General features: G+C 66.6%; 2 protein-coding genes across 13 annotated transcripts in view; both read left to right on the top strand.

Moving 5' to 3' along the window:
* Window positions 1–5548, top strand: part of CCDC62 (coiled-coil domain containing 62) — a 37453-nt gene extending 31905 nt beyond the window's left edge. For 11 of the 12 annotated variants that reach the window (XM_051837803.3, XM_051837806.3, XM_089323177.1 and 8 more), the window contains 2 exons: window positions 4523–4610; window positions 5127–5548. In XM_051837803.3, the coding sequence (XP_051693763.3) occupies window positions 4523–4576 (54 nt within the window). In that variant the 3' untranslated portion in view covers window positions 4577–4610; window positions 5127–5548. Of the gene's footprint in view, window positions 1–4522; window positions 4632–5126 lie in introns of all 12 variants that reach the window. The other variant, XR_016227114.1, reaches the window with a different exon arrangement.
* Window positions 5549–8667: 3119 nt separating this feature from the next.
* Window positions 8668–25702, top strand: HIP1R (huntingtin interacting protein 1 related). The gene is given in 32 exon segments (NM_001082156.1): window positions 8668–8760; window positions 16046–16109; window positions 16340–16482; window positions 17202–17258; window positions 17768–17848; window positions 18153–18229; window positions 18340–18401; window positions 19581–19721; window positions 20125–20182; window positions 20276–20351; window positions 20432–20572; window positions 20668–20729; window positions 20810–20882; window positions 20974–21157; window positions 21242–21330; window positions 21597–21713; window positions 21794–21895; window positions 22332–22526; window positions 22975–23122; window positions 23209–23295; window positions 23402–23509; window positions 23601–23737; window positions 23842–23952; window positions 24061–24119; window positions 24332–24362; window positions 24438–24500; window positions 24651–24751; window positions 24824–24929; window positions 25019–25142; window positions 25215–25276; window positions 25361–25567; window positions 25655–25702. Coding segments are annotated over 32 exon segments (3207 nt in total).
* The last annotated feature ends 313 nt before the right edge of the window (window positions 25703–26015 follow it).

Here is a 26015-nt window from a genome sequence, read left to right as displayed (position 1 = left end):
CCAGGGACGGCAGGCACACCAGCAGGGAGCCGGGTCTGGAGCCAGCGCTCTGACACAGGGTGCCGGCACTGAAGCACTGACTTTCCCTGCTTTGCCACAGCGTCAGCCCCACTCGTATTGCTTTTTAACAAAGACAGTTTTATGATTTTCCAGTGTTTGTTTATCTTTCTTACCTCTCACTCTGGCTGCAGCTCAGGCCGCTGCCGAACGGTTGGTGAGAGCCGGCGCCCGGCCTTAGCCCCGGTGCCTGGTGGCTCTTGCTGTGCATCTCTGCTCTTCACAGGGTGTGCCTAGGTCACCGCCGTGGAGCAGCTGCCACCTGACTCAGTGACCGCAGGCTGGAACGTGAACCATTTTAGAATCAACATGCTCATTACCATGAGCCTTAAAGATTATCTCAGGGGCCGGCATTGTGGCAGAACAGGTTAGGCTGCTTCCTGCGGTGCCGGCATCCCATGTGGGCGCCAGTTCGTGCCCTGGCTGCTCCACTTCCGATCCAACTCCCTGATAAAGGTCTGAGAAGGCAGTGGAAGAAGCCCCAGGCCTAGTGATGGTCATTGCAGCCAACTGGGGAGTGAACCAGTGAATAGAAGATCGATGGATCAATCTCTCTGTCCCCCTCTCCCCATAGCTCTGCCTTTCAAATAAATAAAAAATAAATCTTTATAAAAAAAGATTATCTCAGGGCCAGCACCATGGCACAGTAGGTTAATCCTCTGCCTGCGGCGCCAGCATCGCATGTGGGCGCCGGTTCTAGTCCGAGCTGCCCCTCTTCCAGTCTAGCTCTCTTCTATGGCCTGGGAAAGCAGTAGAAGATGGCCCAAGTGCTTGGGCCCCTACACCCGCTTGGGAGAGTGGGAAGAAGCTCCTGGCTCCTGGCTCTTGGCTTCGGATTGGTGCAGCTCCAGCTGTTGCGGCCATTTTGAGAGTGAACCAGTGGAAGAAAGACCTTTCTCTCTGTCTCTCCTTCTCACTATCTGTAACTCTACCTCTCAAATAAATAAATAAATAAAATCTTAAAAAAAAATATTATCTCAAAGAAGAATAGGCTCTGGGTGGTTCACTGACATCGTAGCCACTGGGTCAAACACCTGCCATACTTCTTTTCTTTTTTACAAATGTCATTTATTTGAGAGGCAGACAGGCGCACAAACAGAGCTCCCGTCTCAGTTCACTCCCCAAATGCCTGCAGCTTGGGGCTGGACCAGGCCAAAGCTGGGAGCCAGGATGCAGTCCTACTTTCCCAGTTACTTGAGTCACCACTGCGGCCTCCCAGAGACTGGGTCAGGAGGAAGCAAGGCAGGGTCCATCTGAAGCTAGGGATCAAATTTAGGTACAGTTACGGGTCAGGGACATCCAAGCCCAGACAAATAGCCAGTCGCCAGGTGCAGACTTATTTTTTATTTATTTATTTTTTAAAAAGATTTATTTATTTGAAAGGCAGCATTACAGAGAGAGAGAGAGAGAGAGAGAGAGAGCTTCCCTCTGCTAGTTCACTCCCCAAATGGCCACAACGGCTGGAGCTGGACTGATCAGGAGCCAGGAGCTTCTTCCAGGTCTCCCACGCGGGTGCAGGGGCCCAAACACCTAAGCCATCTTCCACTGCTTTCCCAGGCCATAGCAGAGAGCTGGATCAGAAGTGGAGCAGCCGGGACTTGAACCAGTGCCCATATAGGATGCTGGCACTGCAGGCGGCGGCTTTACCCACTACGCCACAGCACCAGCCCCTCCAGCTGACAGTTTTAAAAACTGATAGGAGTTCACTAAAGCCAATGTACAGAGTCAGCCTCAGCGTCTGTCATGGAATTATTAATAAGTATTATCATTATTATTAGTAGTAGTAGTGTTAATAAATAAAACGTATTGACACAGGGAGAACTCTTCAGCCTCAAAAAAGAAGGGAATCCTGTCAGTTGTGTCAACACAGATAGACCTGTTAGGCATCATTCGATTGAATGAAGTAAGCCAGAGCAGAAAGACAGCTGGGCCGACCTCACTCATGTGTGGAGTCTAAGGAGGTTGGACGCTCAGAAGCCGAGTCGAGTGTCAGCCCAGAGGCTGAGGTGCCGAGGGACTGGGGCATGCTGCTCAGAGAATGCAGACTCGGGCGAAGCTGCCGCCTGCGGCACTGGCGTCCCATGGGAGCACCAGCTGGGTCCTGGCCGCTCCACTTCCAGTCCAGCCCCCTGCTAACGCGCCGGGGAGAGCAGTAGAAGATGGCCCAAGTGCTTGGGCCCCTGCACCCCCCCGGGAGACCTGGAAGAGCTCCTGGCTCCTGGCATCCTCTGGCCCTGCCCTGGCCGCTGCGGCCATTTGGGGAGCCATCTTCAGCAGATGGAAGACCTCTGCGTCTTCCTCTTTCTCTCTGTGTGATTCTACCTTTGAAAGAAACAAATCTTAAAAAAAAAAAAAAAAAAAAAAAAAAAAAAAAAAAAAAAAAGAATGCAGACTTTGAATTGGACAAGGAGCGCACATTCCAGAGTCTTTTTTTTTTTTCTTTTTTTGACAGGCAGAGTGGACAGTGAGAGAGAGAGACAGAGAGAAAGGTCTTCCTTTTTCCATTGGTTCACCTTCCAATGGCCACTGCGGCTGGCCAGGTGCTTCTCCTGGTCTCCCATGCGGGTGCAGGACCCAAGGACTTGGGCCATCCTCCACTGTACTCCCGGGCCATAGCAGAGAGCTGGACTGGAAGAGGAGCAACTGGGACAGAATCCGGTGCCCCAACTGGGACTAGAACCCGGTGTGCTGGCACCGCAAGGCGGAGGATTAGCCTAATTGAGCCACGGCGCCGGCTACATTCCAGAGTCTTTTTTTTTTTTTTTTTTGGACAGGCAGAGTGGACAGTGAGAGAGAGAGACAGAGAGAAAGGTCTTCCTTTGCCGTTGGTTCACCCTCCAATGGCCGCCGCGGCCGGCGCGCTGCGGCCGGCGCACCGCGCTGATCCGATGGCAGGAGCCAGGAGCCAGGTGCTTTTCCTGGTCTCCCATGGGGTGCAGGGCCCAAGCACCTGAGCCATCCTCCACTGCACTCCCTGGCCACAGCAGAGAGCTGGCCTGGAAGAGGGGCAACCAGGACAGAATCCGGCGCCCCGACCGGGACTAGAACCCGGTGTGCCGGCGCCGCTAGGCGGAGGATTAGCCTAGTGAGCCGTGGCGCCGGCCCAGAGTCTTAACCAGCGTGCCAGAGGCCCGCCCGTGTGGAGGTACACTCAGTGCCGCTCAAACGTGTGCAAGACTGTGCAGCCGTCACCACCAGCCCCTGCGGAAACCTGAAGCTCCACACCCGCTAGGCAGTGACGTCCCCTCCCCCAGCCTGGCAAGCGTTGTGCTGTCTGTGACCTTGACCGCGACAGTGGAGTCGCCCAGTGTTTGGCTTTCTGTGGCCGCAGACTTCGCTGTCCTCAGGTGCATCCACGCTGTGGGTGGCCCGCGTTCAGCTTGGATTGCCGCCACGCGTCAGCTGCCTGGAGGGGGTGGCCGTGGGCAGATCTGTTGTGGAGAGCCTGTGTTCAGTTACTTTGAGTGTACACCTGGCAGTGGAGTTGTTGGACGGAATGATGTCTTTAAGTGAGTAGAATATCTTGGATTGTAAAGTAGGGGGGCAGGCAGAAGCACTGAGGGGTGCACTTGAACTGTGCTCTTAACCTTGGCCGGAGAGTGTCGCCGTGGGCGGGGCAGGGGAGGCCGCCGAGCAAGCATCCCGAGGTCGCGCACAGATGCGCCAGTGTCCTCCCAGGCCAGCGCCAGTGCCGCCGCCCCTCCGGCCCCTCCGCCTTCCTTTTTCCTCTCCCTCCTGCTTTTCTCCTCCTTTGCGTGTCGTCCTCTCAACCCCCAAAACACCAAGCAAGGCCAACCGAGCACTGCAGGAGGCCCGCACAGAGACTTGTGGGTTCTGACCGACCACTGTCGGCTGCCAGGGCTCCCCACATAGTTTGTGCCAAGGCTGCCGCCAGGCGCAAACTGACTGCCAAAGTCCAGCCTTCACACACGTGATAAAGCGAACAGGGCAGCCCTGCTGCGAGATCAGAGACACAGGAGGCCAGGAATGGGTGGACAGGCGGATGGGTGGACGGATGGATGGGTAGATGATAGATGGATGGATGGATGGATGGGTGGACGGATGGATGGATGGACCCTGCTGAGAGATCAGAGACACAGGAGGCCAGGAATGGGTGGACAGATGGATGGGTGGATGGATGGATGGGTGGATGGATGGGTGGGTGGACGGATGGGTGGGTGGATGGATGGATGGATGGATGGGTAGATGATGGATGGGTGGACGGATGGATGGATGGATGGGTGGACGGATGGACGGATGGATGGGTAGGTGGGTGGATGGGTGGGTGGGTAGATGATGGATGGGTGGGTAGATGATAGATGGGTGGGTGGGTAGATGAATGGCTGGTGGTTGTAAGGAATTACTTTTTTGTATTCCAGTAACTCCCTACGGTCATTTACAGTGATTCCTGCTGTGTGTGTGTGTCGTCGTCTGAAGTGGGTGTTAATCTGGAGTTGTTTTCTAGAACTTGGACGTCTCGGAAGGGTCGGCTCAGAAACACACCTTCGTGAGTCACTGAAGACAGCGGAGTCACCTTGTGCCTGCGCTGTGCCGTAAGTCCCTCGTGTATCTCGGTGGGTATTTAATGAGTAACTCGGGGACATCGATAATGCAAAGTCAAGGCCATGCGTCTGTTTGCCCTGTAGGCCTGTTTTCTGCTTGGCCCATTGATACTGCACAGACCTGCTCAGCTTAATCTTTTAATCAGAGTGAAATGTCAGGTATCTGGAAGGGAACTGCGGATGAGAAGTTCTTGTTCTCAGCACCTGGGGTTCTAAGTCTAAGGAAGTGAATTCGTAGAGCCCCCTGGGGAAGGCGCAGTCGTCCAGCACCCCCTCCGGAAGTCCGCAGGGCGCAGCTGGGGGCCCGGCGAGCGGTGCCTTGAGTTGCCGCCTCTGTGGGACTCTGGTGTGCACACTTCCTCCAGAATCCCTCTGCAGGTGAAGGGCCCAGTGACGTCGGGCAGAGGGTGAACCCCGACGCCTGTGGGCGTTCAGCCGCGGGGGGCTCGGAGCACGCGGGCCCAGCTTCCTGGGGTTCTGTGTGATGAACTCTGTCTCTGTCCCCAGAGTCGGAGTCGGGTCTGGCGGCCATGTGGAAGGCGGGGGAGGAGCAGTCAGCAAGGCCCCCGGCCGAGTTGCTTCTCTGAACGTCCGTGTCCTGTTTCCGGGTGCAGCGCTGCAGGGGCCAGCTTGGGGTCGCACTCGGCGGGAACACCTTCCGCGGGCCCGAGGGCCCTGCCGCCCTGCCCTCTCCATCCCTGCCCAGGGTTTGGAGCCGGGGTCGGCAGCTCCCTCGCTCTTACCCAGGCGCAAGCTTGCTGGGAGATCAGAGTTCACATGAATATTTTTGTATCATTAAGACTTAGAACACTTGCATTTTAAACTTGTAAAATAATTTTAATTTTGTAAAAGACTATACCGTGAGCCTGTGTGTCCCTTCTGAGAGAACTGAGTAGCTTCAGTCAATAAAAAGTATTTTACTAATAAAACAGTACGTTTCCTGGGTTTCCCTTCGTTATATGGGAGGGGGAAGAACCGAGGAGGGTGCGTTGCTCTAAGCTGAGCCTGGCGCTGCCCCCTGGGAATGGGAGGGGAGGGGCGCAGTCCCTGGGCCAGAGGGGATTTTCCTGTGAGCAGCCGGCCGCCCCGGGGGCTTTTTACTGAGAGTGTTGAGAAGAGGCTGGGTGGGGTTGAGCTGAGCTCTCCCCTCGCTGCCGTGCACACCAGGCTGAGAAGGGCGTGGAGGACGTGTGCCTGATGGGTGCTACCGTGTCCCTGGGGAGGTGGCTCGGAAGCCACGTGCATTCCCCCTTGCCTGGGCCACGCCAGCCAAGCGGGACAAGGTCGGACAGCAAAGGGTCGACGGTGATTCAGGGTCGCATCGCACCTGTTCCTGCTGTGACTGGCCCATCTGATCACAGACGGAGCGGTGCATGTCGGTGCATCCGTCCCAGGGACCTGCCTGAGACGGCGAGGGGCAGCTGGCCCTGCGTTTAAACAGTCACCAGACAAAGCGAGACTTCAGCACGGACATTTTTATTTTATGATCAACCGTTTTTTAGGATGTGTTTATTTGAAAGGCAGAATTACAGCGATAAAAGGAGAGACAGAGAGATCTTCTCTCCGCCGGTTCACCCTTCACATGGCAGCATCGGCCAGAGCTGGGTCAGGCCAAAGCCAGGCGCCTAGAAGTTTCTCCAGGTCTCCCAGGTGGGTGCAGGGGCCCCAGCCCTTGGGGCAGCCTCCGCTGCTTTCCCAGGCGCATTAGCAGGGAGTGGAATTGGTGCCTGCATGGCTTAACCCGCCGCTCCACAGTGCCGGCCCCACGACCCGGAGACGGCTGAGTTGCCTAATTTGCCTGCCCGGAATCATCTGGGCCATCGGGAACGACTGGTGAACAGGTCACATCAGGATTGGGACCAGAAACAGGGAGAGATGGCGCTCTGAGGGCGCCCGCAGGACACGGCCTGGGGAGGCTGGCGGGCGAGGGGCTCCCTGCGTGGCGGGAAGGCGGCCGGGACTGAGCGTGCCTGCTCCGCTGCTTGGCCCCCGGAGTCCTCTTCTGTGGCCCTGACTCGTGGCTCCCGTGGCCGGCTCCCGTGGTGGGGGGGGGGGGCAGGAGCCCTCTTGTTTTCCTTGGGCCACCTGATGGGGCTCGGTCTCCGTGCGACAGAGGCCAACGCGAACAACACGGGGCCGAGAGGGCAGGTGTGTGGGACCGCGGCCGCCGAGGCCACTCCGGGGCCCTGAGCCGTGGGTCCTGTGGTGACTTCCGGGTTCTCAGCCAGAGCGCGCCGAGGAAGCCCAGGAAAGAATTCTGAGTGAACAGTTGTGCCGTCTGGGCCACCGCTGAGGCAGGAGAGGAAAGCACACGATCCCGCTTCCCTCCAGGTCCTGGGAGACGGGCGAGGGCTAGGAAGCAGGACTTGGATACCAGGACAACAATGACAGGGAAATAGGTCAAGGCGGAGGGTTCAGGGAAGGCCATCTGAACCAAGGTCTGAAAGATAAACAGATGCTAAGTAGGCAGACAAGAGGAGGAGGAGCATTCCAGACCAGTCCAGACCGGTCCTGACAGTGGCAACAGCATGTGCAAAGGCCCTGGGGCAGAAGGCTTGACAGACCTGCCCGGGAGGGAGGCAGGGCCCCTCAGCGAGCCCCCGTGTGTCCCTGGGTTTTCCTTTAAATGAGGTCTAACTTGCTTTGGTTTTGTGAGACCCTGGAGGTCAGGTTAAGATCTGCACATGGCCAAACAGTGCCTCCCGGTGTCAGGCTCTCAGCCCACCAGACAGGGCCAGGAGAGGAACACGGACGGCAGCGGGAGAGCTTGTGCCCTTGTGTGCCCGGCACCGCCCTGTCCCCAAATAAGCCGCAGGCCAGAGCATGCCGCGGGTCCTTCACACACAGTTTTTAAAAACGTTTCATTTTATCTTGAAAGAGACATCTTCCCTCCACTGGCTCACGCCCCCAGGGCCCGCTGGGCCAGGCCGAAGCCAGGAACTGCAGCCCGGTGTCCCGCAGGAAGTACTCGGGCCACACTAGCAGGAAACTGGATCGGAAGCAGCGGAGCCGGGACTCCGTGGGCGACGTGGGTGTCCCAGAGGCGGCCTAACCACGGGCCCAGGATGCGGCACAGGGGTGGCTGTGGAGAGCCCCGGCTTTGCCAGCAGCCCCCCGGGCCTGCCGTGGCCATGGCCGCCGTGGGACCAGGCCGGACTCTGAGCCTGCTTCCGGATGCTGCGCCCCTGCCCAGCCGGGTGCTGGCCCGCTCGGCCCTCGGGTAGCGGCCTCGCGTCTGCATTCGGACACGAAGCCGGGCACAGGAACACGAGGCTGCCGCGTGGCAGCCACACCTGGGAGTGGAAGGAAAAGGGTGCAGCCTGGTCGCGTTTCCAGCTGTTTCCTCTTTTACTGCAGGCTCCGGGTCTGCAGCCCGCAGCCGTGGCCGGCCCGCCAGAGCCGCGGTGGCCCAGGTTAACCGGACCCTGGCCTGCTACGCGGGACTCGGCCCACGGGACGGAGTGCGGCCGCAACCGGAGGTCGGACCTGTGTTTCATCTCGGCTTGGGGGGAGATGAGGCTATGGAGGGGCTGAGGGGGTCTTTTGGCCCGTGCCTGCCCTCACCTGGAGAGAGAGGGTGCGGGGCGAGCCGGGAGCCCTGGAGGGGGTGGAGGTGTGCAGGGGGCGGGGCGCGTGGGGAGCCCGGAGGGAGGCGGGGGAACGGAGTGGAGAGGCGGGGCGAGCCGGGAGCCCGGGAGGGGTGGAGGTGGGGGGGGCAGGTGCGGAGGTGGGGGCCGGGCGAGCCGGGAGCCCGGGAGGGGTGGAGGTGGGGGTGTGGGGGCAGGTGCGGAGGTGGGGGCGGGACGAGCAGGGAGCCCGGGGAGGGGTGGAGGTGGCGGGGGGCGGGTGCGGAGGTGGGGGCGGGGCGAGCCGGGAGCGCGGGGCGGGAGGGGGAGGGTGGAGGTGTGCGCGGGGCGGAGCGAGCGGGGCGGGGGCTGGGCTGCGGGGCCCCGCCTGCCGGGAGGGCGGGCGGCCGGGCGGGCGCGGCGGCGGCGGCCGGGGCGCTCGGAGCGGCGGCGGCGGCGGCGGCGGCGGCGGCGGCGGCAGGATGAACAGCATCAAGAGCGTGCCCGCGCGGGTGCTGAGCCGCAGGCCGGGCCACAGCCTGGAGGCCGAGCGCGAGCAGTTCGACAAGACGCAGGCGAGCGCGGGCGGCGGGCGGGCCGGGGCGCGGGGCGCGGGGACGCCGCGCGCAGGTGAACCGGAAGCCGCGCGCCGCCGCCCGGGTCGGGCCTGGGCCGCGGGGCGGTCGAGGCGCTGCGGACCGGGCTGGCACCGGGGCGGGCCGGGGCCCAGGTGCGCGCGGCCCCGCGGCGGGGAAGCCCCGCTTCCTCCCCTCGGGAGCCGGCGCCCAGGTCCTCCTGCCGGGAGCCAAGTTGCGCGGCGTGGCCCGAGCGCCGGGCGCGGGGAAGTCGGCTGGGAGCCGGCCCCGCGCGCGGAAACTGCCCCTTGCAGACGCGGGCCGGTCCCGGGTGGGGAGTGGTGGCGCCCGCGCTGCGGCTCTGGCAAACCCGGCGGGGGACCCGCGGCGGCTGGGGGCGGGGGCGCGAGCCTCAGTCGGCCGAGGCCGTCGTGGCCGAAGACTCTCACCGGAGAGAGACCCCTCCCCGCCGCCCTGGTCTGGAGCGGGTGGGTGGCCTGTGCGGGTCCCTCCCGGGTCCGCGCGCGGGGCAGGGACCCGCGCGGCCGCTCTCGCGTCGGGGGAGCGCGCAGCGTGGGGAGCCGGAGACCCGGCGTCTGTCCCCGCGCCCCTGCGGGAGGGGAGCAGAACTTCCCGGCGAGAGGCGGCCTGGGGGGGCCGCGAACTTTGCTTTTGGGGTTTTCCTGGTGCTGCCGAGCCCGGGTTGCTGGTCTCCGGCGGCCGTGCGTCGGGGACGCCGGGACAGGGTCTCGTGCAGGCCCGCGGGCTTTGCTGGACAAGGCGGCGGACTATTGGGGTTGTTTCCTCGGGGCCCGAGTGCATAAGGAGTCTTTGCCTTGGGTGGGTCAGGGCCGCTTCCTCTGGTGGGGTCCTCAGAGCCGCCGACGGGGGATGTGAGAATGAGGTTTGTACGTGGTTAATATTTAATTAGCTCGTTCCCAGAAATATCTAGCGCGCTGCCAGCGGGGCCCGGCGGCGGCGAAGGCCCGCGAGCTGTGGCTGCTGTTTCTGTGTCTCCCTGGGGACAGAAAATAGCACATCCGGGCCTGGGCGCCTCCCCCGGGTGTGGCCTGTGTGCTGGGCTGTGGGGGCGGCCGGAGGCAGGGGGTCCTGCCCTGGTCAGGCAGGGCAGTCTCAGGTCCATGTGGCCCGGGGCCTGTGGTCATGCGCCCCCAACGGCATGGAGGTGGCCGCGTGGCAGCATCCAGAGTGCACCTGCGCGCGGGCAGGCTGGACACTGTTTGCCAGGACACTGTGCAAGGACCTGTGGCCCAGAGTCGGCTGCTGCTTCCGTTCTGCACGGACTTTTTACTTTGCATGTCTATTTGAAGGGGGGAGGATCGTCGCTGGTTCAGGTCCCAGCTGCTGAGGCCAGGAGCCGGGAGCTGCATCCGGGTCTCCCACGTGGATGGCAGGGACCCAAGCTCTTGAGCCACCACCTCAGGGTGCCTGTGAGCAGGAAGCGGGATCAGAGTGGAGTGGCTGGGCCTTGAACCAGGCACCCTGACCCCCCGTGCCGCACGCCTGCTCCGCCACGAATCCCCCCATTCAGAACTGAAGACTCCGCCATTCCACAGGTGGCGTGGGTTTGAGGGAGGCAGTGCAGGCGGGTGGCCCCCGGCCAGTTGCTCAGCCCCTGAATCCGCTGCTCTCCTGGCTGGGGTGTAAGAGAGGTGCCGGGTGGCGGGCTGAGAGACGGCCCCGCGTTCCCTGGGTGGGCTGCAGGTGTGTGAGCTGGGCAGGACCCTGGCTGCAGGCGGGCCAGGGGTCATCGCGGGGTCGTAGAGCGTGGGCGAGTAGGAGTGAGGCAGCGAGCAGAAGACCCCTCATCTCTGGGCCTCAGTATCCCCCGCAGGAGGTGGAGCGAGCCCAGAAGCTTCCTGACGTGGGGGAGGGGGGGTGGGCAAGAGAAAGCCCTTGTATCACAGCGCGGGGGCCGCTGCCCCGCCAGTGAGTGAACATATCACATCCAGGTGGAAACGGCCAGGGTGTGCGGGTCCCGCGCCGGACAGCGGCTCTCGGCCCAGCTGCAGGTCAGCGTGACGTCCGGCAGCCCCGTGCGACCGAAATCCTGTAAACACCCACGTTTCCTGACAACTTGGAACTTATTTTCTTTTTGATATTTATTTTATTTATTTGAAAAGCAGAATTACAAAGAGGGAGAGGCAGATCTTCCATCCGCTGGTTCACTCCCCAAGTGGCTGCAGCAGCCGGGGCTGAGCCAGGGTGAAGCCGGGAGCCTGGAATCCCATCCAGGGCTCCCACAAGGGTGCAGGGGCCCAGCATCTCGGCCGTCTTCCGATGCTTTCCCAGGCGCATTAGCAGGGAGCTGGATCGGAAGTGGAGCGGCTGGGACCAGAACCAGCACCCATATAGGATGATGGCATTGCAGGAGGCGGCTAAACCTGCTCTGCCACAGCGCCGCCCCGACAGCTCAGGACTTCCCAGCCCCAGCTGCAGGCCGCCCGGCCTGTCCCGTGGGAAGGGAAGAAGGGCTCAGGTGTGCTTTGAGATTGGCCGGCTGGCTCGGCGGCAGCAGGTGAGGTTATTTCAGGCGTGCCCTTGGCGAATCCCACACAAGTCCCGCTGTCTGCTCTGAGCTCAGCACTCAGCTTATGGCCGTTTGGACTTACTGCCATCCCACCGCTCGGCGCTGTTGGTTCGGCACAGCGACAGGGTTAGAATCAGGGGTAGGGACCCTGAGGAATGGCAGTGGCGTCTGTGGGCTTGGGGGGGAGGCCAGCAGCGGGGCCTGGGTCCGAGGTGCGGACACTGGGGTGTTTAAAAAAGTCCCTCAGCCAGGTGGTGTTTAGAATCTCTTAGTAAAAATGGGGGCAGGCGTTTGGCCCACGTGACACCTGCGGCCCACTTGGAGTTCCTGGTTCAGTTCCCACCTCCGGCGCCTGTCTCTCTGGTGGCTCCGGTAGTTGGATTCCTGCCATCCATGTGGGAGACCCGGATTGAGTTTCCGGCTTTGGCTCGGCCCAGCCCCCGCCATCGGCATCTGGGGAGTGAAGCGGCAGAGCTCTGTCTCTGTCCTGGAGTGAACGGATGAATGAGTGAATGAATTATGCAGGTGCCTGGGAAGCGGCCCGAGTCCGCCGTTCGCCAGTGTGCAGCTTCTTTGACGCTGGTATTTTTTGCACCTGCCAGTCCCGTGCCCGCACCCCGTCTGCCCTCACTGGCCCCCAGGGCTGTCCTCTGACCCCAGCCCTCGCCTCTTCCCTCCGACTCCTGACTGCACGGGCAGGGTTGGGTCACCAGTCCTCTCAGAGCCTCATGCAAATCATGCAATTTTCCAAAGCGGGTTCACTGGCCCTGGAGTTTTGGAAGAAACAAGCCACGTGGTGAGCAGCCGGGACCCCTCAGCCTGTCCCTCGCTGTCAGGGGCTGCCCAGGCGCCCCTGGAGGGCAGAAGCACCCCAACATGCACACAGGTGCCTGGGGTGCCGGCCGAGTGGTGCACAGAGGCAGGAGAGGAGCCAGGCCCCAGCTGCCCCAGCCACCCCGGGAGCGGATGGCAGGTCGCGGTCGCGGTCACGGTTGGGGTGAGCTGAGCCTTTCCGGGTGGCTCCCTGCGAGGCTCCGCCCCTCCCCTTACAGCAGGTGGTTTCCTGGCACTTCCTGGCAGAGCCGTTTCCGAGGTGACTTGGTCCAGGCTGTGCTTGGGACGGCTGCCGTCCTGGACGCCACGTCCCGTCATTGGAGTGCACTGGCCGGGGTGTCCCTCGCCGCCGTCTGCCTCTGCAGGGCGGCCGAGGGTCTGGGGTGCAGCCGACGCCCTGTGTTGTGCACAGGGAGGTGAAGGGAGCTGAGAGCAGGGGCATGGTGTCCCCCGGGGCTCTGCCGCCGGTGGTGGCTGTGGCAGGACTAGTGACAGCCTGTCCCTGGGGAAATGAGCCACAGGCCACCACCTTCCAGATACCTCCAGGGCAGACCCAGTGTCCAGTGAGCGCCATGCAGGGGGCATGAGGTGGAGCCAGCCCAGGACGTCCCCCTCCTGATTGGGGGTGGGGTGTGCGTGGCCGGCTGCTGCTTGTGAATGAAACTCAGCCGCCCACGGCAGAGCCTGGTCTGCACCTGCTCTCCCAGGAAGTGGGAGGCCCGCCTGCCAACCGGAGACGCTGGGCGCGCTGGCCAGCCGGGCCGCCCTGCCCCCTCTCCTGGGTGCTGCCGGTTCAGGGCCGACTCGAATAGCAACTTGGAGGCGCCAGCACCTTCCTCCTCCCGCACCTCGCGCACTGCCCTGTCTGCCACACCCCGAGATCCCGAGTGGGCCCCAGGCTTCCCCTTCAGGGAATGCTGAACCCTGGGCCAGGAGGTGAATTCAGACAAGGTTGTTACTTCTCTCGCAGAAGCAAACACACGGCTCAAGCTGCGGGTTTGTCTGCCTGGGAGTGACTCAGCCCCCTGGCTCCTGGGACAGACAGGTTTCTGGTGATGTCACGGGATTCAGGGACCGAAACCTCCCAGGCTGGGGGTGGAGACGCGACCTGGGCCTGAGCCCTCCTGCTTCCAGCTTCGCCCACTGAGTCTGGGGCAGGGGTGGAGGTGTGGGGGGGCTGCAGCTCTCCCCCAGGCTCTCTCCACCCCCCCCCCCCCCCCGCTCTCGCCGCCTCCCGCGGCGCACCGAGCGGGGCTGGTCGGGCAGGAGCTGACTTCCTGGCGGCTGCAGTGGCCGCACCCCGGCGCCTTGGCCACAGGCATCCTGTGTTTGCCTGCATCAATGGCCTTTGAGGGGCGCAGGCGCTTGAATGAGGCCTCTCTGTCCTTTAGACCACTCTGGAGCGCCAGCGCCAAGCACCAGCCTGGCGGCCGGGCTGCTTTTAAAAATAGAAGTTGTCATATAGTTACTTTCACTTTGTACCTCCAGCGAAGATCCTGAGACGCCTGGGAGGCAGCTTTCGCTCATTCTCGCGTTCGCTCTTGCGTCTCCAGTGAAGTCGGGCGGGCTGGTGGCATGGGCTGGCGTGGCCCTGGGTCAGCAGGGAGCGGCCCCGGGACCCCTGCTGGTGCGGCAGTGGCTGGGGCGTGCGCAGGCCCCAGGAGCAGGAGCAGGGCCTGGCACGTGGTCGGCTCCGTGAAAATGACTTTGCTGCTGGGTCTTGAGGCCGGGTGTCTGGGCCTGGCTGTGCCTCCCCACCTCTGCCCTTGAGAAGGTCAGGCTCCGCCTGCTCCTGGGCCCAGTCTGGGCTTGGGGACTGTCCCAGAACCGCGGGGTCCGTGCGCCTCGCTGCCTCTGCCCCCCACCCTGCTGTTTCTGGCTGGTGGCTGACACAGAACACCCCATTGTTGCTCTCCACGTCCCTGGCCCAGAGGGGCTGCTCCTGCCTCAGCAGTGGGGAGAGCCACCCCCCTCCCTGGTGTCCTCGTCCCCGGCCGTCACGGGGAGGTGTGGGAACTGTCCTTCCAGGCCTGGGTGGCCACCCACCCTTGGAAGCTTCCTTCTCCAGCACTGGGTCTTCTCCCGATCTCAGGGTCACGGTCATTCCCTTGTGCTCCCTGGTGGACTTTCTGTCCTCGGCCTGACCCCGCCAGCCCTGGTCCCCACCCACCACCCCAGCACTGGGCCTGGGCCTCCCTCCAGCTCCGGCCTCCTGGCGCTGGGTTGGGGGTATCTCTGACAGATGGACCCCCCAAGACTTTAACCACAGGCCAAAGCTGGGTTAAAACCTCTGGCCGAGACCCCCCGGGAGCCACTTTCCCGAGGGCAGCCCCATGGGACAGCATGGGCAGGGGAGGTGTCACTGGGCAGGGCACCCACAGGCCCCCGCTGTGTGATCACTGGGCCTCCTTGTGTGGCCCCGTGCCTGCCCCACACATCTGCCCGCCTGCACACAACGGGGCAGTGTTCCGGGAGCCCGCCCGCAGCCACGGTGCTGTCCTCGGGAGCCAGCGCGGGCCACACCGCCGGGGCCTGGTGCGGACAGGCCGTGCTGCCCCGAGGCCGTCCCTGCGCCAGGCCAATTATGGCAGGGCGGTGCCGACCCCCCATGGTGGGCAGAGTGGGGGTGAGTGAGGAGCAGGTGTGAGCAGGGGGACAGGGCCCTGGGGACCACAGACCACGGGCAAACAGGCTCCGCGCCTGTCTGTAGTAGGATGAGGCCCCCTTGGCCTCCCACCAGCCCTGCCACCTCCGTGTTGGTGTTCGGGTCTGGGCTGGGTGCCCCACCTCCGCCAGCACAGGTGGCAGGGGTTACACCCCCGAGGGGTGCGCCCCGGTGCTGGGGGGGGGGCAGGCTGAAAGAGGACAGACCAGGGTCTGCTTGCTGCTGGGGTGAGAGGCCCGGCTCCTTCGTGGACGCAGGCGTCCTAGCCACGCCCCAGGACTGCTGCCGGAGCCCTCGTGAGCGCTTGGTAAAGGCGGTCATCGGTCAGCCGCCACTGCCGTGGACAGCGTCCCTCCCGGCCCCGTCAGCATCCATTGCAGCTGCCCGGTGGGCACCCGGACGCACCGAGGCCCGGGGTGTAGGCTCGGCAGACGAGCAGGTGGCAAGAGCTGGTGGCCGGCCCCTGGAGGCCTTGACGAGAGAGGCCAGGGCCGCCCCAGGTCCCCGCATCCCAATGAGCTGCCACAATGGGCCCAGTGTGCGAAAGGGGGTCAGCCCAGCCCCCAGCGCGGGCCGCGGGCCTGCCGGGGAGGAGCTGCACGGCCCTGCGGGGACAGGGTTTGGGGGGAGGCCGCCGTGTGTGGGATGGGGTGGGGGCCCCTCCAGGGAGCCTCTGGGCAGTGCTGAGCTGGGGGAGGAGACTCCGTGGGTGGAGGGCGGGGTTGACGTTCCGGCCATGGTCACGGCTGAGGTGGCAGCTTGCTCATGGCGTGGCAGAGCTCTGCTCCCAGGGGGCCACCAGCACCTTCCTCTTGGAGGGGGTTGGGGTGGAGCCTACCCAGGGCAGGCAGGCCAGGGGGCTGGGTGGGGAAGGGGATGGCGTGTCCCTTGGGTCAGGCTGGCTGAAGGCCCAGCCCTGACGGCTCCTCCCGGGAACAGGGCAGGGGCCCCAGATGCGGTGGGGGGAGGGGGGGATGAGCTCGGCTGCCCTTCCCTGGGCTCCGGGGGACCTCGGCCTCCAGGAGAGCCACGTGGCGCGGGCTCAGACCGGCAGTCCCGAGCACCTGCCCCGAGTGGGTCTTGGTCACCCAGGGCCCCGGCCCTCGGGGGCTGCGTGGCCTTGGCCGTGCGCGGCGTGTGGGAGCTCTCCAGGTGTGGTTTGCTGGCGGCTCCCAGCACTATGTGGGCCGCCCTGGCCCGCGTGGGGCCCTGAACACGCCTCCATCACCTCACAGGCCATCAGCATCAGCAAAGCCATCAACAACCAGGAGGCGCCCGTGAAGGAGAAGCACGCGCGCCGTATCCTTGCCCTCGTGGGAGCAGCGCGGGCAGCGGGGCCGGCCGTGCCCTCAGGGCCAGCGCTGCCCCCACCCCCACCCCCAGGCTGCGCCTCGTGACCTCGCCCTCCTCCCTGTGTCCCTCGCCGACACCCGTGACGCAGCCGCTGCCCTCCCCGTGTGTTCCCCGCCCCGCGTGTTCCCGGCCCTGGGCGCGGGTCTCTGTGCGTGCACTTGGCCTTGACCCCGGAGGCATCATTCTCGGCACCCACCACGAGAAGGGGGCCTTCACCTTCTGGTCCTACGCCATCGGCCTGCCGCTGCCCAGCAGCCCCGTCCTCAGCTGGAAGTTCTGCCACGTGCTGCACAAGGTCCTCCGCGACGGGCACCCCAATGTGAGTGGTGCGGCCGCCGCTGCCCGTCCTCGGGGCTGCCACCCTCAGACCCCACCCCTGCCCGCCCTCAGGGCTGCGACCCAGACCCCGCCCCTCGGCCCACCTCCAGGCGGGGCTGCGACCCTTAGACCCCGCCCCTCGGCCCACCCTCCAGGCGGGGCTGCAAACCTCAGACCCCGCTCCTCAGCCCACCCTCCAGGCAGGGCTGACTCAAGCCATGCCCCCTGCCCGCCCCTCGGCCCATCTCCAGGTGGGGCTGCCTCACAGACCCCGCCCCCTGCCCGCCCCTTGGCCCACCTCCAGGCGGGGCTGCGACCCTCAGACCCCGCCCCCTGCCCGCCCTTGGGGCGTGACCCTCAGACCCCGCCCCCTGCCCGCCCTTGGGGCTTACTCTAAGACCCCGCCCCTCGGCCCACCTCCAGGCGGGGCTGCGACTCAGACCCCGCCCCTCGGCCTACCCTCCAGGCGGGGCTGTGACTCAGACCCCGCCCCTGCCTGCCCCCCTCGGCCCACCTCCAGGCGGGGCTGTGACTCAGACCCCGCCCCTGCCTGCCCCCCTCGGCCCACCTCCAGGCGGGGCTGTGACTCAGACCCCACCCCCTCCCCGCCTCTCGGGCCCACCTCCAGAATGTGAGTGGGTGCAGCCCAGTCCCTTCTCCACGCCCCTTGGGCCCACCTCCAGGTGGGGGTGTGACTCAGACCCCTCCCTGCCCCCGCAGGTGCTGCACGACTGCCAGCGGTACCGGAGCAACATCCGGGAGATCGGAGACCTGTGGGTAGGCGCAGGGCCGGGCGAGGGGCCTCCACGCCTGCCTGGGCCCAGGGCCCGCGTGGCCACAGGCTCAGTGGTTTCCCTTCTGTCCCCTCTGTGGTTCGTAGTGGTCACAGCGGTGGGGACGAGCACCGGTCTCTGTACGCAGAGTAAAGGAGACCCCGGGCCCGTGGGACCCAGAGTGGCCGGCAGAGCCCACGGGAGGGTGTGCACGCCGGGCAGGGCCAGGGATGGAGGTGTCCCTGGGGGCCTGCGAGTCAGAGGCCCCTGCCTGTCAGAGGTGGCCCCTGGAACAGACTGGGGGAGACGCCCAGCAGGGTTGTCGTCGGCCCCCAGCGCTGGGTCAGCGTCCCCGTAGGCCTGGCCCTCGTCCTGGACAGAGCCCCCCTTCCCACCAGAGTCTGATTGGCGGGAATGACGAGGCACGGCCAGAGGCAGGGATTGGCGGAAGCCGGCGGGAATCCGCTCCCCTCGCGCCTGCCGGGAGGACCCTGACCCGGGCTCTTCCCGCAGGGGCACCTGCACGACCGGTACGGGCAGCTGGTCAGCCTCTACACCAAGCTGCTGCTGGCCAAGATCTCCTTCCACCTCAAGGTACCTTCCCGGGGCCCCTGGCTCGTCTGGGGAGCAGAGGAGGGCGGGTCTGCCCCACGGCCAGGACTTCATGACACCCCCATACCCCGGGTGTCTCCCGCGGGCGGAGGGACCAGCCCTGCCCCGGCTATGGTGGTCCCTCCCCCTACTGCACCCGGCTCTCACGAGCCAATGGGGCTGTGCGGGGCGGGGGCTTCTCTGGCATCGGCCTCCTCTCTGGAGCTGGGCCTGGACCGGCCGGGGCGCGGGTCAGCGAGGAGCGGGGCCTGGCACGTGGGCCGCCACTGAGGGGCGCCCTCCGCAGCACCCCCAGTTTCCTGCGGGTCTGGAGGTGACAGACGAGGTGTTGGAGAAGGCGGCAGGCAGCGACGTCAACAACATGTGAGTGCCCTGGGCGAGGCCGCGGGCGCGGGGTCCCTCCGGGCTCTCGGGGTCCCTCCGGGCTCTCGGGGTCCCTGCCGCGTTTTCATGCGGGCCCTCGCCCTCTGCAGCTTCCAGCTGACCGTGGAGATGTTTGATTACATGGACTGTGAGCTGAAGCTTTCCGAGTCAGGTGAGCCGTTGGCTGGGGGGGGGGGGGGCGATGCAGTGGTGAGAAGCCGCACCTGCCCCTCCCAGGCGCCCCCACGGCACCTGCCCCCGGCCGGGGCACGGTCTTGGCAGGGAGCGTGGGCCTGACGGCAGGAGCTGCCGCCTCGGGCTCCGGCCCTGGCCTCCCAGGAGACTTGCTTTGGGTGGCACCCACATTCTGCCCCGAGAAGCCCGCGTCCTCTCCGGCTGCAGCCTAGGACCCGGCCCTGCTGGACAGGAAGTGTGGGGGTGGGGCGTGGCAGGCAACTTGCCCGGTGCAGCAGGAGAGGCGTGGCTGCCTTTTTTTTTGGGAAACTCAGGAGGTAGAAAGAGGCCGGCAGGGCAGCTGCCCAGCACCCCGAGTGTGGCCGAGCCCAGGGTGCTGCTGGCTCGGGTGGCCGAGAGGGCAGCTGGGGGCCAGATACCGAGTGGACCCCGAGCCAGAGCTGCAGGCCGGTGTTCAGGGTGTGGCCCCCAGGGGCTGTCCAGGCAGAGATGTGCAGTATCAGAGGCCACCAGCAGGGGGCCACATGCCTGGTGTTCCCTCCCCGCCCTGCTCTTGGCGTGGGAGATCCCACAGCCCCCCACTGTGCTGACGCTGCCGGCTGGTGAAGCCTAAGGAAGGGACCTCCGGTGGTGCCGGGAGACTCGCAGGTGAAGGGCCTTCCTTGCCCCACAGCGAGGTCTGTGGCCACGGAAGACGGGGACAGCGGAAGGCACTGGGCCCAGGGGGCTGTGCCCAACACGCAGCCCTCCAGGGGGAGCGACCGCTCACGCCTGCCACGCACTCTGACACGAGACCTGGCTGTCAGGGTGCCCCGGGAGCAAGTGAGGTTTCGGGGTCACTTGGGTCCTGACCCCACTGCCAGGCCACTGAGCCCACCCGGCTGTGTCTCCACGTGGGGCAAACGAGGCGTCCGGGTGACTCCGTCCATCCCCCTCGTCCCCGGCCCACGGTGGTGGAGGCTTCCGGAAACCCTCGCTGAGCCGAGCCGGGGCCCGGCCCTGCTGCTGCCCTGCTCTGCGCGGGAGCGGCTGGAGCGGCCAGCTGGGCGGCCTCCCCGCCCTGCCCTCCTCCGGGGGCGGCCCCCGCGTCTCCCGGCCAGCGCACCCTCTGGCCAGCGCCAGCTGCTCACGCGCGCCCTCGCCTGCCCCTCTGCAGTTTTCCGGCAGCTGAACACGGCCATCGCGGTGTCGCAGATGTCCTCGGGCCAGTGCCGCCTGGCCCCGCTCATCCAGGTCATCCAGGACTGCAGCCACCTCTACCACTACACGGTCAAACTCCTGTTCCAGCTGCACTCCTGTGAGCGCCCTCGGGTTGATGCCCCCACAGGGAGCCGCGCGTGGCGTTAACATGGGCAGGCGGCCTTTGGGGACCAGGAAGGATGCAGTAGAAGAGGCTCAGTTGCGTGGTTCCCGAGCCGCCCGCCACGTCTCCCGGCCTCCACGCAGGGCAGGGCAGGCGCGTGTGCTCCGTGCTGGGCGGACAAGGCCGGGTGGGCGGGCGGCCCTAGGCCGGGTGGGCATCTCCCCTTCTGGTCAGGGTCCTCGCTCAGAAAGTCAGGCCCACCCCCCTCCCAGGGTCTCTGCTCCCTTTCCTGGTGGCGCGGGGCTGGCCACGGGGGTCTCCCATCTGCTGGTCCTGGAACAGGAGGGGTGGGGGGCCCGGCCTCACGGGGGTCCCGTTTAAGCCGTGTGCTCCCCAGGCCTCCCCGCGGACACGCTGCAGGGCCACCGGGACCGGTTCCACGAGCAGTTCCACAGGTAGCGGGCCTGGCGGGCCTGGGGGGGCCAGGCAGGGCCGGAAGAGGCCCCGCAGCCCCCTGACGCCGCCCTGCCGCCCCCTGCCCCCCGCAGCCTCAGGAACTTCTTCCGCAGAGCCTCGGACATGCTCTACTTCAAGCGGCTCATCCAGATCCCGCGGCTGCCCGAGGTACCCGCGCCCCTGCCCCAGGCCGCCCGCCGGCTGCGCCCAGGGCTTCTCCCGGAGTGGCTGAGCGGCTGCCCCCACAGGGACCCCCCAACTTCCTGCGGGCCTCGGCCCTGGCCGAGCACATCAAGCCCGTGGTCGTGATCCCCGAGGAGGCCCCGGAGGACGAGGAGCCGGAGAACCTGATTGAGATCAGCACGGGGCCCCCTGCCGCAGAGCCCGTGGTGAGCTGCCCTCCCGTGTCCCCGCCGGGTCCCCGCCGGGTCCCCGCCGGGCCGGGCGCGGGCGGAGGGGTGAAGGCCGTGCTTTGCCGTGGCAGGTGGTGGCCGACCTCTTCGGCCCGACGTTCGGACCCCCCAATGGCTCCCTGAAGGACGACAGGTGAGGCCTGGGGTGGGCTGTGGTCACCCTGGAGGGGGCGTGAACGAGGGCGGGGCCTGAGCGCCCGCCCACGTCCGCAGGGACCTGCAGATCGAGAGCTTGAAGAGAGAGGTGGAGGCGCTGCGCTCGGAGCTGGAGAAGATGAAGCTGGAGGTGAGGTCCCGGCGGCGGGGGCGGCGGGCGGGGGCCGGGGCGGCCGGAGCCCCAGGGCGGCCGGCCCCACGCTGCCGCTCCCGCCCCGCAGGCCCAGCGGTACGTGGCGCAGCTCAAGGGCCAGGTGAACGCGCTCGAGGCCGAGCTGGAGGAGCAGCGCAAGCAGAAGCAGAAGGCCCTGGTGGACAACGAGCAGCTCCGCCACGAGCTGGCCCAGCTGCGGGCCGCGCAGCAGGAGGCCGAGCGCAGCCAGGGCCTGCGGGAGGAGGCCGAGAGTGCGTGCGGGGGCGTGGGGGCGTGGGGGCCCGGCGCCCGCCCGGCGCCCCCGCCTCCCGGGTGACGCGGCCCCTGTCGCCCAGGGAAGGCCAGTGCCACGGAGCTGCGCTACCAGAAGCTGAAGGAGAAACACAGCGCGCTCATCAACACGCACGCCGAGCTGCTGCGGAAGGTAGAGCCGCCCCCGGCCCCTGCACAGGGCGGGCAGGGCCTGCGCCCCCCACCCGCCCCCGCCCCCGCTGCACCGGGCAGGCAGGGCCTGCGCCCCCCACCGCCCCAGCTGCACAGGGGACAGGGCCTGAGTCCCGGCCCCTACACTCCCACTCCCACTGGCCTTGCTGCATGGGGCAGGCACGGCCTGAGGTCCCCCCATCCCCGCCGGCCTCGCTGCACAGGGGGCAGGGCCTGCGCCCCCCACCCCACCCCTCATCCCCGCAGAACGCGGACACAGCCAAGCAGCTGACGGTGACGCAGCAGAGCCAGGAGGAGGTGGCGCGGGTGAAGGAGCAGCTGGCCTTCCAGGTGGAGCAGGTTAGGCGGGAGTCGGAGATGAAGGTGCGTGCCATGCCGCCCCCTGCGCCCCCCCCACCGCCTCGCCCCGCCCCCTGCCCCGCTGACTCGCTGCCCTGTCCCAGCTGGAGGAGCAGAGCGACCAGGTGGAGCAGCTCCAGCGGGAGCTGCAGGCCAAGACCAGGGAGCTGCGGCACGTGCAGGAGGCCCTGAGCCGCACGGAGCAGGTGCGGGGGGGGGGGGGGCCCGGGCGGCCTGGATGCCGGGGGCGGGGGGGGGGGGTGCGGCACGTGCAGGAGGCCCTGAGCCGCACGGAGCAGGTGCGGGGGGGGGGGGCCGGGCGGCCTGGATGCCGGGGGCGGGGGGGGGGGTGCGGCACGTGCAGGAGGCCCTGAGCCGCACGGAGCAGGTGCGGGGGGGGGGGGGGGCGGGGCGGCCTGGAGGCCCGGGGGGGGGGGTGCGGCACGTGCAGGAGGCCCTGAGCCGCACGGAGCAGGTGCGGGGGGGGCGGGGGCGGGCGGCCTGGAGGCCCGGGGGGGGGGGTGCGGCACGTGCAGGAGGCCCTGAGCCGCACGGAGCAGGTGCGGGGGGGGGGGGCCCGGGCGGCCTGGATGCGGGGGGGGGGTCCCAGGTGCGGCCTGCTCAGGTGCCTGGTGTTCGCAGAGTGGGTCCGAGCTGAGCTCGCGGCTGGACGCCCTGAGCGCAGAGAAGGACGCCTTGAGCGGGGCCATGCGGCAGCGGGAAGCCGACCTCCTGGCAGCGCAGAGCCTGGCGCGGGACCAGGAGGCGGCGCTGAGCCAGGAGCGGCAGCGCAGCTCCCAGGAGAAGCAGGAGCTGCAGGGGCGGCTGGCGGAGAAGGTAGGAGCGCCCGCAGGTGCAGGGCGCGCATGCCCCGCCCGCACAGGGTCCCTAGTGCATGTCCCTGCTGGCTTGTGGGCTTTCCGTGTTCATCACCCATGTGGGTGCCCTGGGGAAAACATTTGGAGCCTTCGGTTTTCTTTAAGACTTTATTTGAAAGAAATCTTCTATCCGCTGGTTCAGTCCCCAAATGGCTGGGGCTGGGCCAGGCTGAAGCCAGGAGCTTCTTCCGGGTCTTGCACGTGGGGGCAGGGGCCGTCTTCTGCTGCTTTCCCAGGAGCAGTAGCAGGGGGCCGCATCGGAAGTGGAGCAGCCGGGACTCAAACCTGCGCCCACAGGAGATGCCGGCCCTGCAGGCACCACAGTGTCTTTACTTGGGGTTTTATTGAGTTGTCCAGCCCCCTACTGCTTCTAAGCTGGGCCTCTAAGCTCCCCCCTCTTCCCCCAGGAGTCACAGGAGCAGGGGCTGCAGCAGCAGCTGCTGGACCAGCAGTTTGCGGTGCTGCGTGGTGCCGCCGCCGAGGCCGAGTGCGTCCTGCAGGACGCGGTGAGCAAGCTGGACGACCCCCTGCACCTGCGCTGCACCAGCTCCCCGGGTAGGTGCTCGGCCGCCCCGCGCCCAGCCCGGCTGCAGGCCGCACAGTGCTGCGGCCTCACCCCCTCCCCCTCCCTGTGCCCGCAGACTACCTGGTGAGCAGGGCCCAGGCGGCCCTGGACACTGTGAGCGCCCTGGAGCAGGGCCACGCCCAGTACCTGACATCCCCGGCGGGTGAGTGCAGCGGCCCCCACCTCTCCCCAGAACCCAGCCCTGTGCGCACGCGGCACACGCGGTCCCCTCCCTCTCGGCTCAGGGGCCCCTCCCTGTCCCCCCCCAGACGCCTCCTCCCTGGTGGCCGCCCTGGCCCGCTTCTCCCACCTGGCTGCAGACACCATCATCAACGGCGGTGCCACCTCCCACCTGGCCCCCACCGACCCTGCTGACCGTAAGTGGGTCCCGGGCACCAGGCCTCGGCTCCCACCGGGGGCCCTCCCAAGGGACCTGGGGCTTTGGGGTTCACGGGTGTCTGCCCCCAGGCCTGATTGACAGCTGTCGCGAGTGTGGGGCCCGGGCGCTGGAGCTCACGCAGAAGCTACAGGACCGGCAGGGAGTGGCTGGGGCGCAGCCCGGCCTGGTGCGGGACCCCCTGCAGGGCATCCTTCAGCTGGGCCAGGTGAGCCGGGCGGGGTCGGTGGCCTCTGCCTGTGGCTCCGCCCCCTACCCACACTGCCTCGGGTTGAAGGGGTGAGTCCACCTGCCTGACTCCCGTGCTCCCAGGAGCTGCAGCCCAAGAGCCTGGACGTGCGGCAGGAGGAGCTCGGTGCCATGGTGGACAAGGAGATGGCGGCCACGTCCGCGGCCATCGACGATGCTGTCCGGAGGATGGAGGTCAGGACCCAGGCAGGGACCCCGCCCCCTTCCTGCAGTGGCTCGGGGGCTGTGCGTGCAGCTTACGTTCCAGGGCCGCCCCTCCCAGCTCGGGCTCTTTGTGCACAGGACATGATGAACCAGGCTCGCCACGCAAGCTCGGGGGTGAAGCTGGAGGTGAACGAGAGGTGAGCCCCTTCTGCAGCCCAAGGTGGGGTCCCCGCAGAACCCCCAGGTCAGGGGTCGGCCCGCCTACTGCTGCTCCCGAAAGGCAGGCTCAGGGGTGAGCAGGGCCCACGCCCCCCGCTGTGCCAGGCCGAGCCCACACCCCCTGCCCTGGTGCCTGGGGCTAGGCCGAGCCCACGGTCTCCTCTCACCTCCCTGTGCTCCCCCCACCCAGGATCCTCAGCTCCTGCACAGAACTGATGAAGGTGAGTGGGCAGCCGGGGCTCGGGGCGGCCTCCGGCCCGCAAAGGCTGCCCTGAGTCACGGCTGGGTCTCGGCAGGCCATCCGGCTCCTGGTGATCACCTCCACCAGCCTGCAGAAGGAAATCGTCGAGAGCGGCAGGGTGAGTTGGGTGGGCTCTGGCCCCTTAGGACATGAGACACTGCCCTCCACACACACAGTTTACCCGAGTCCCTGCGGTCTCACTGGGGGAAGGGCGCAAGGTGGACCCTGGGGACCCATTCCCACGGGCCTGTCCTCCTCTTGCCACTAGGGGGCAGCCACGCAGCAGGAATTTTACGCCAAGAACTCCCGGTGGACTGAGGGCCTCATCTCCGCCTCCAAGGCTGTGGGCTGGGGAGCCACGCAGCTGGTGTATGTGGCCCAGGTGGGGGGGGGGCAGTCCTCGGGGCGGAGCCCAGGCCCCTGACGGGCCCCTCCCCTCAGGGAGTCAGCTGACAAGGTGGTGCTGCACACGGGCAAGTATGAGGAGCTCATCGTCTGCTCGCACGAGATCGCGGCCAGCACGGCCCAGCTGGTGGCAGCCTCCAAGGTGAGGCGGCCGGCGGCCCCCGGGCTCCTGGCCCTGCCCCGCCCCGCCCCAGGCTGGGAGGCCGTGGCCCACGCCGACCCTCCCCCCAGGTGAAAGCCGACAAGCACAGCCCCCACCTGAGCCGCCTGCAGGAGTGCTCCCGGGCCGTCAACGAGAGGGCCGCCAACGTGGTGGCCTCCAGCAAGTCGGGGCGGGAGCAGATCGAGGACAGAGGTGAGGGGGGTGGGGTGGGGGGCCTCAGGCTGGGGGTGTGACGTCCACTCACTCACCCGTCCCCGGCCACAGACACCATGGACTTCTCTGGCCTGTCCCTCATCAAGCTGAAGAAGCAGGAGATGGAGTCGCAGGTGGGTGCCGGCCTGGCTGGGCTCCGGCAGGGTGGGGAGGGAGGCCCGGGGCCGCGCTGAGGGGCTGTGGGCCCGGGCCTGCAGGTGCGAGTCCTGGAGCTGGAGAAGACGCTGGAGGCCGAGCGTGTGCGGCTCGGGGAGCTGCGGAGGCAGCACTACGCCGCGCTGGCCGGAGTCGTGGCAGCCGCGGACCAGGAAGAGCCCAGCCGGCCCCCCGCTGCCCCCCGCAGTGCGACCAAGAAGCCGCCCCTGGCCCAGAAGCCCAGTGTGGCCCCCAGACCGGACCAACAGGTGCCAGGTGTTGGGAGTGGCTGTCCCCGGGCTGGGCCACGTGCTGCTGGCCACAGCCACTGAGCCCCTCCCGTCTGCCTCCCGCAGCTGGACAGAAAGGAGGGTGTGTACCCGGCTCAGCTCGTGAACTACTAGCCCGGGGGCCAGCAGCGTGGCGGCGGGTCTGAGCCCTGGGCCAGGCTGCCGGCGCTCACTGAACGAGAGGGTCCCGGCAGGCCTGAGTCTCCGCAGAGAGCGTTTTTAATATTCCGAGTTAGAACTTACTACAGTCAGTACACTGGGAGGGAGGCCGCGTGGGGGCCCCTGCCTTCTGGACTCCGATGCCACCGTGCCCTCAGCTGCTGCTCCTGGGGCCAGAGGAGAAGTGGCCGCTGTCCTGTCCACAGAGCCAGGCAGTCCAGGCCCCAGGCCCACCTCTGCTCCTGGAGGCGCCATTTCCACCCTCCCA

Source organism: Oryctolagus cuniculus, chromosome 21 (genome assembly GCF_051225735.1).
Source record: "Oryctolagus cuniculus isolate XC-2025 breed Fujian yellow rabbit chromosome 21, ASM5122573v1, whole genome shotgun sequence".
NCBI lineage: Eukaryota > Metazoa > Chordata > Mammalia > Lagomorpha > Leporidae > Oryctolagus > Oryctolagus cuniculus.
The sequence above is the reverse complement of the archived record's forward strand: the minus strand, read 5'-3'. Positions and strand labels throughout refer to the sequence as shown.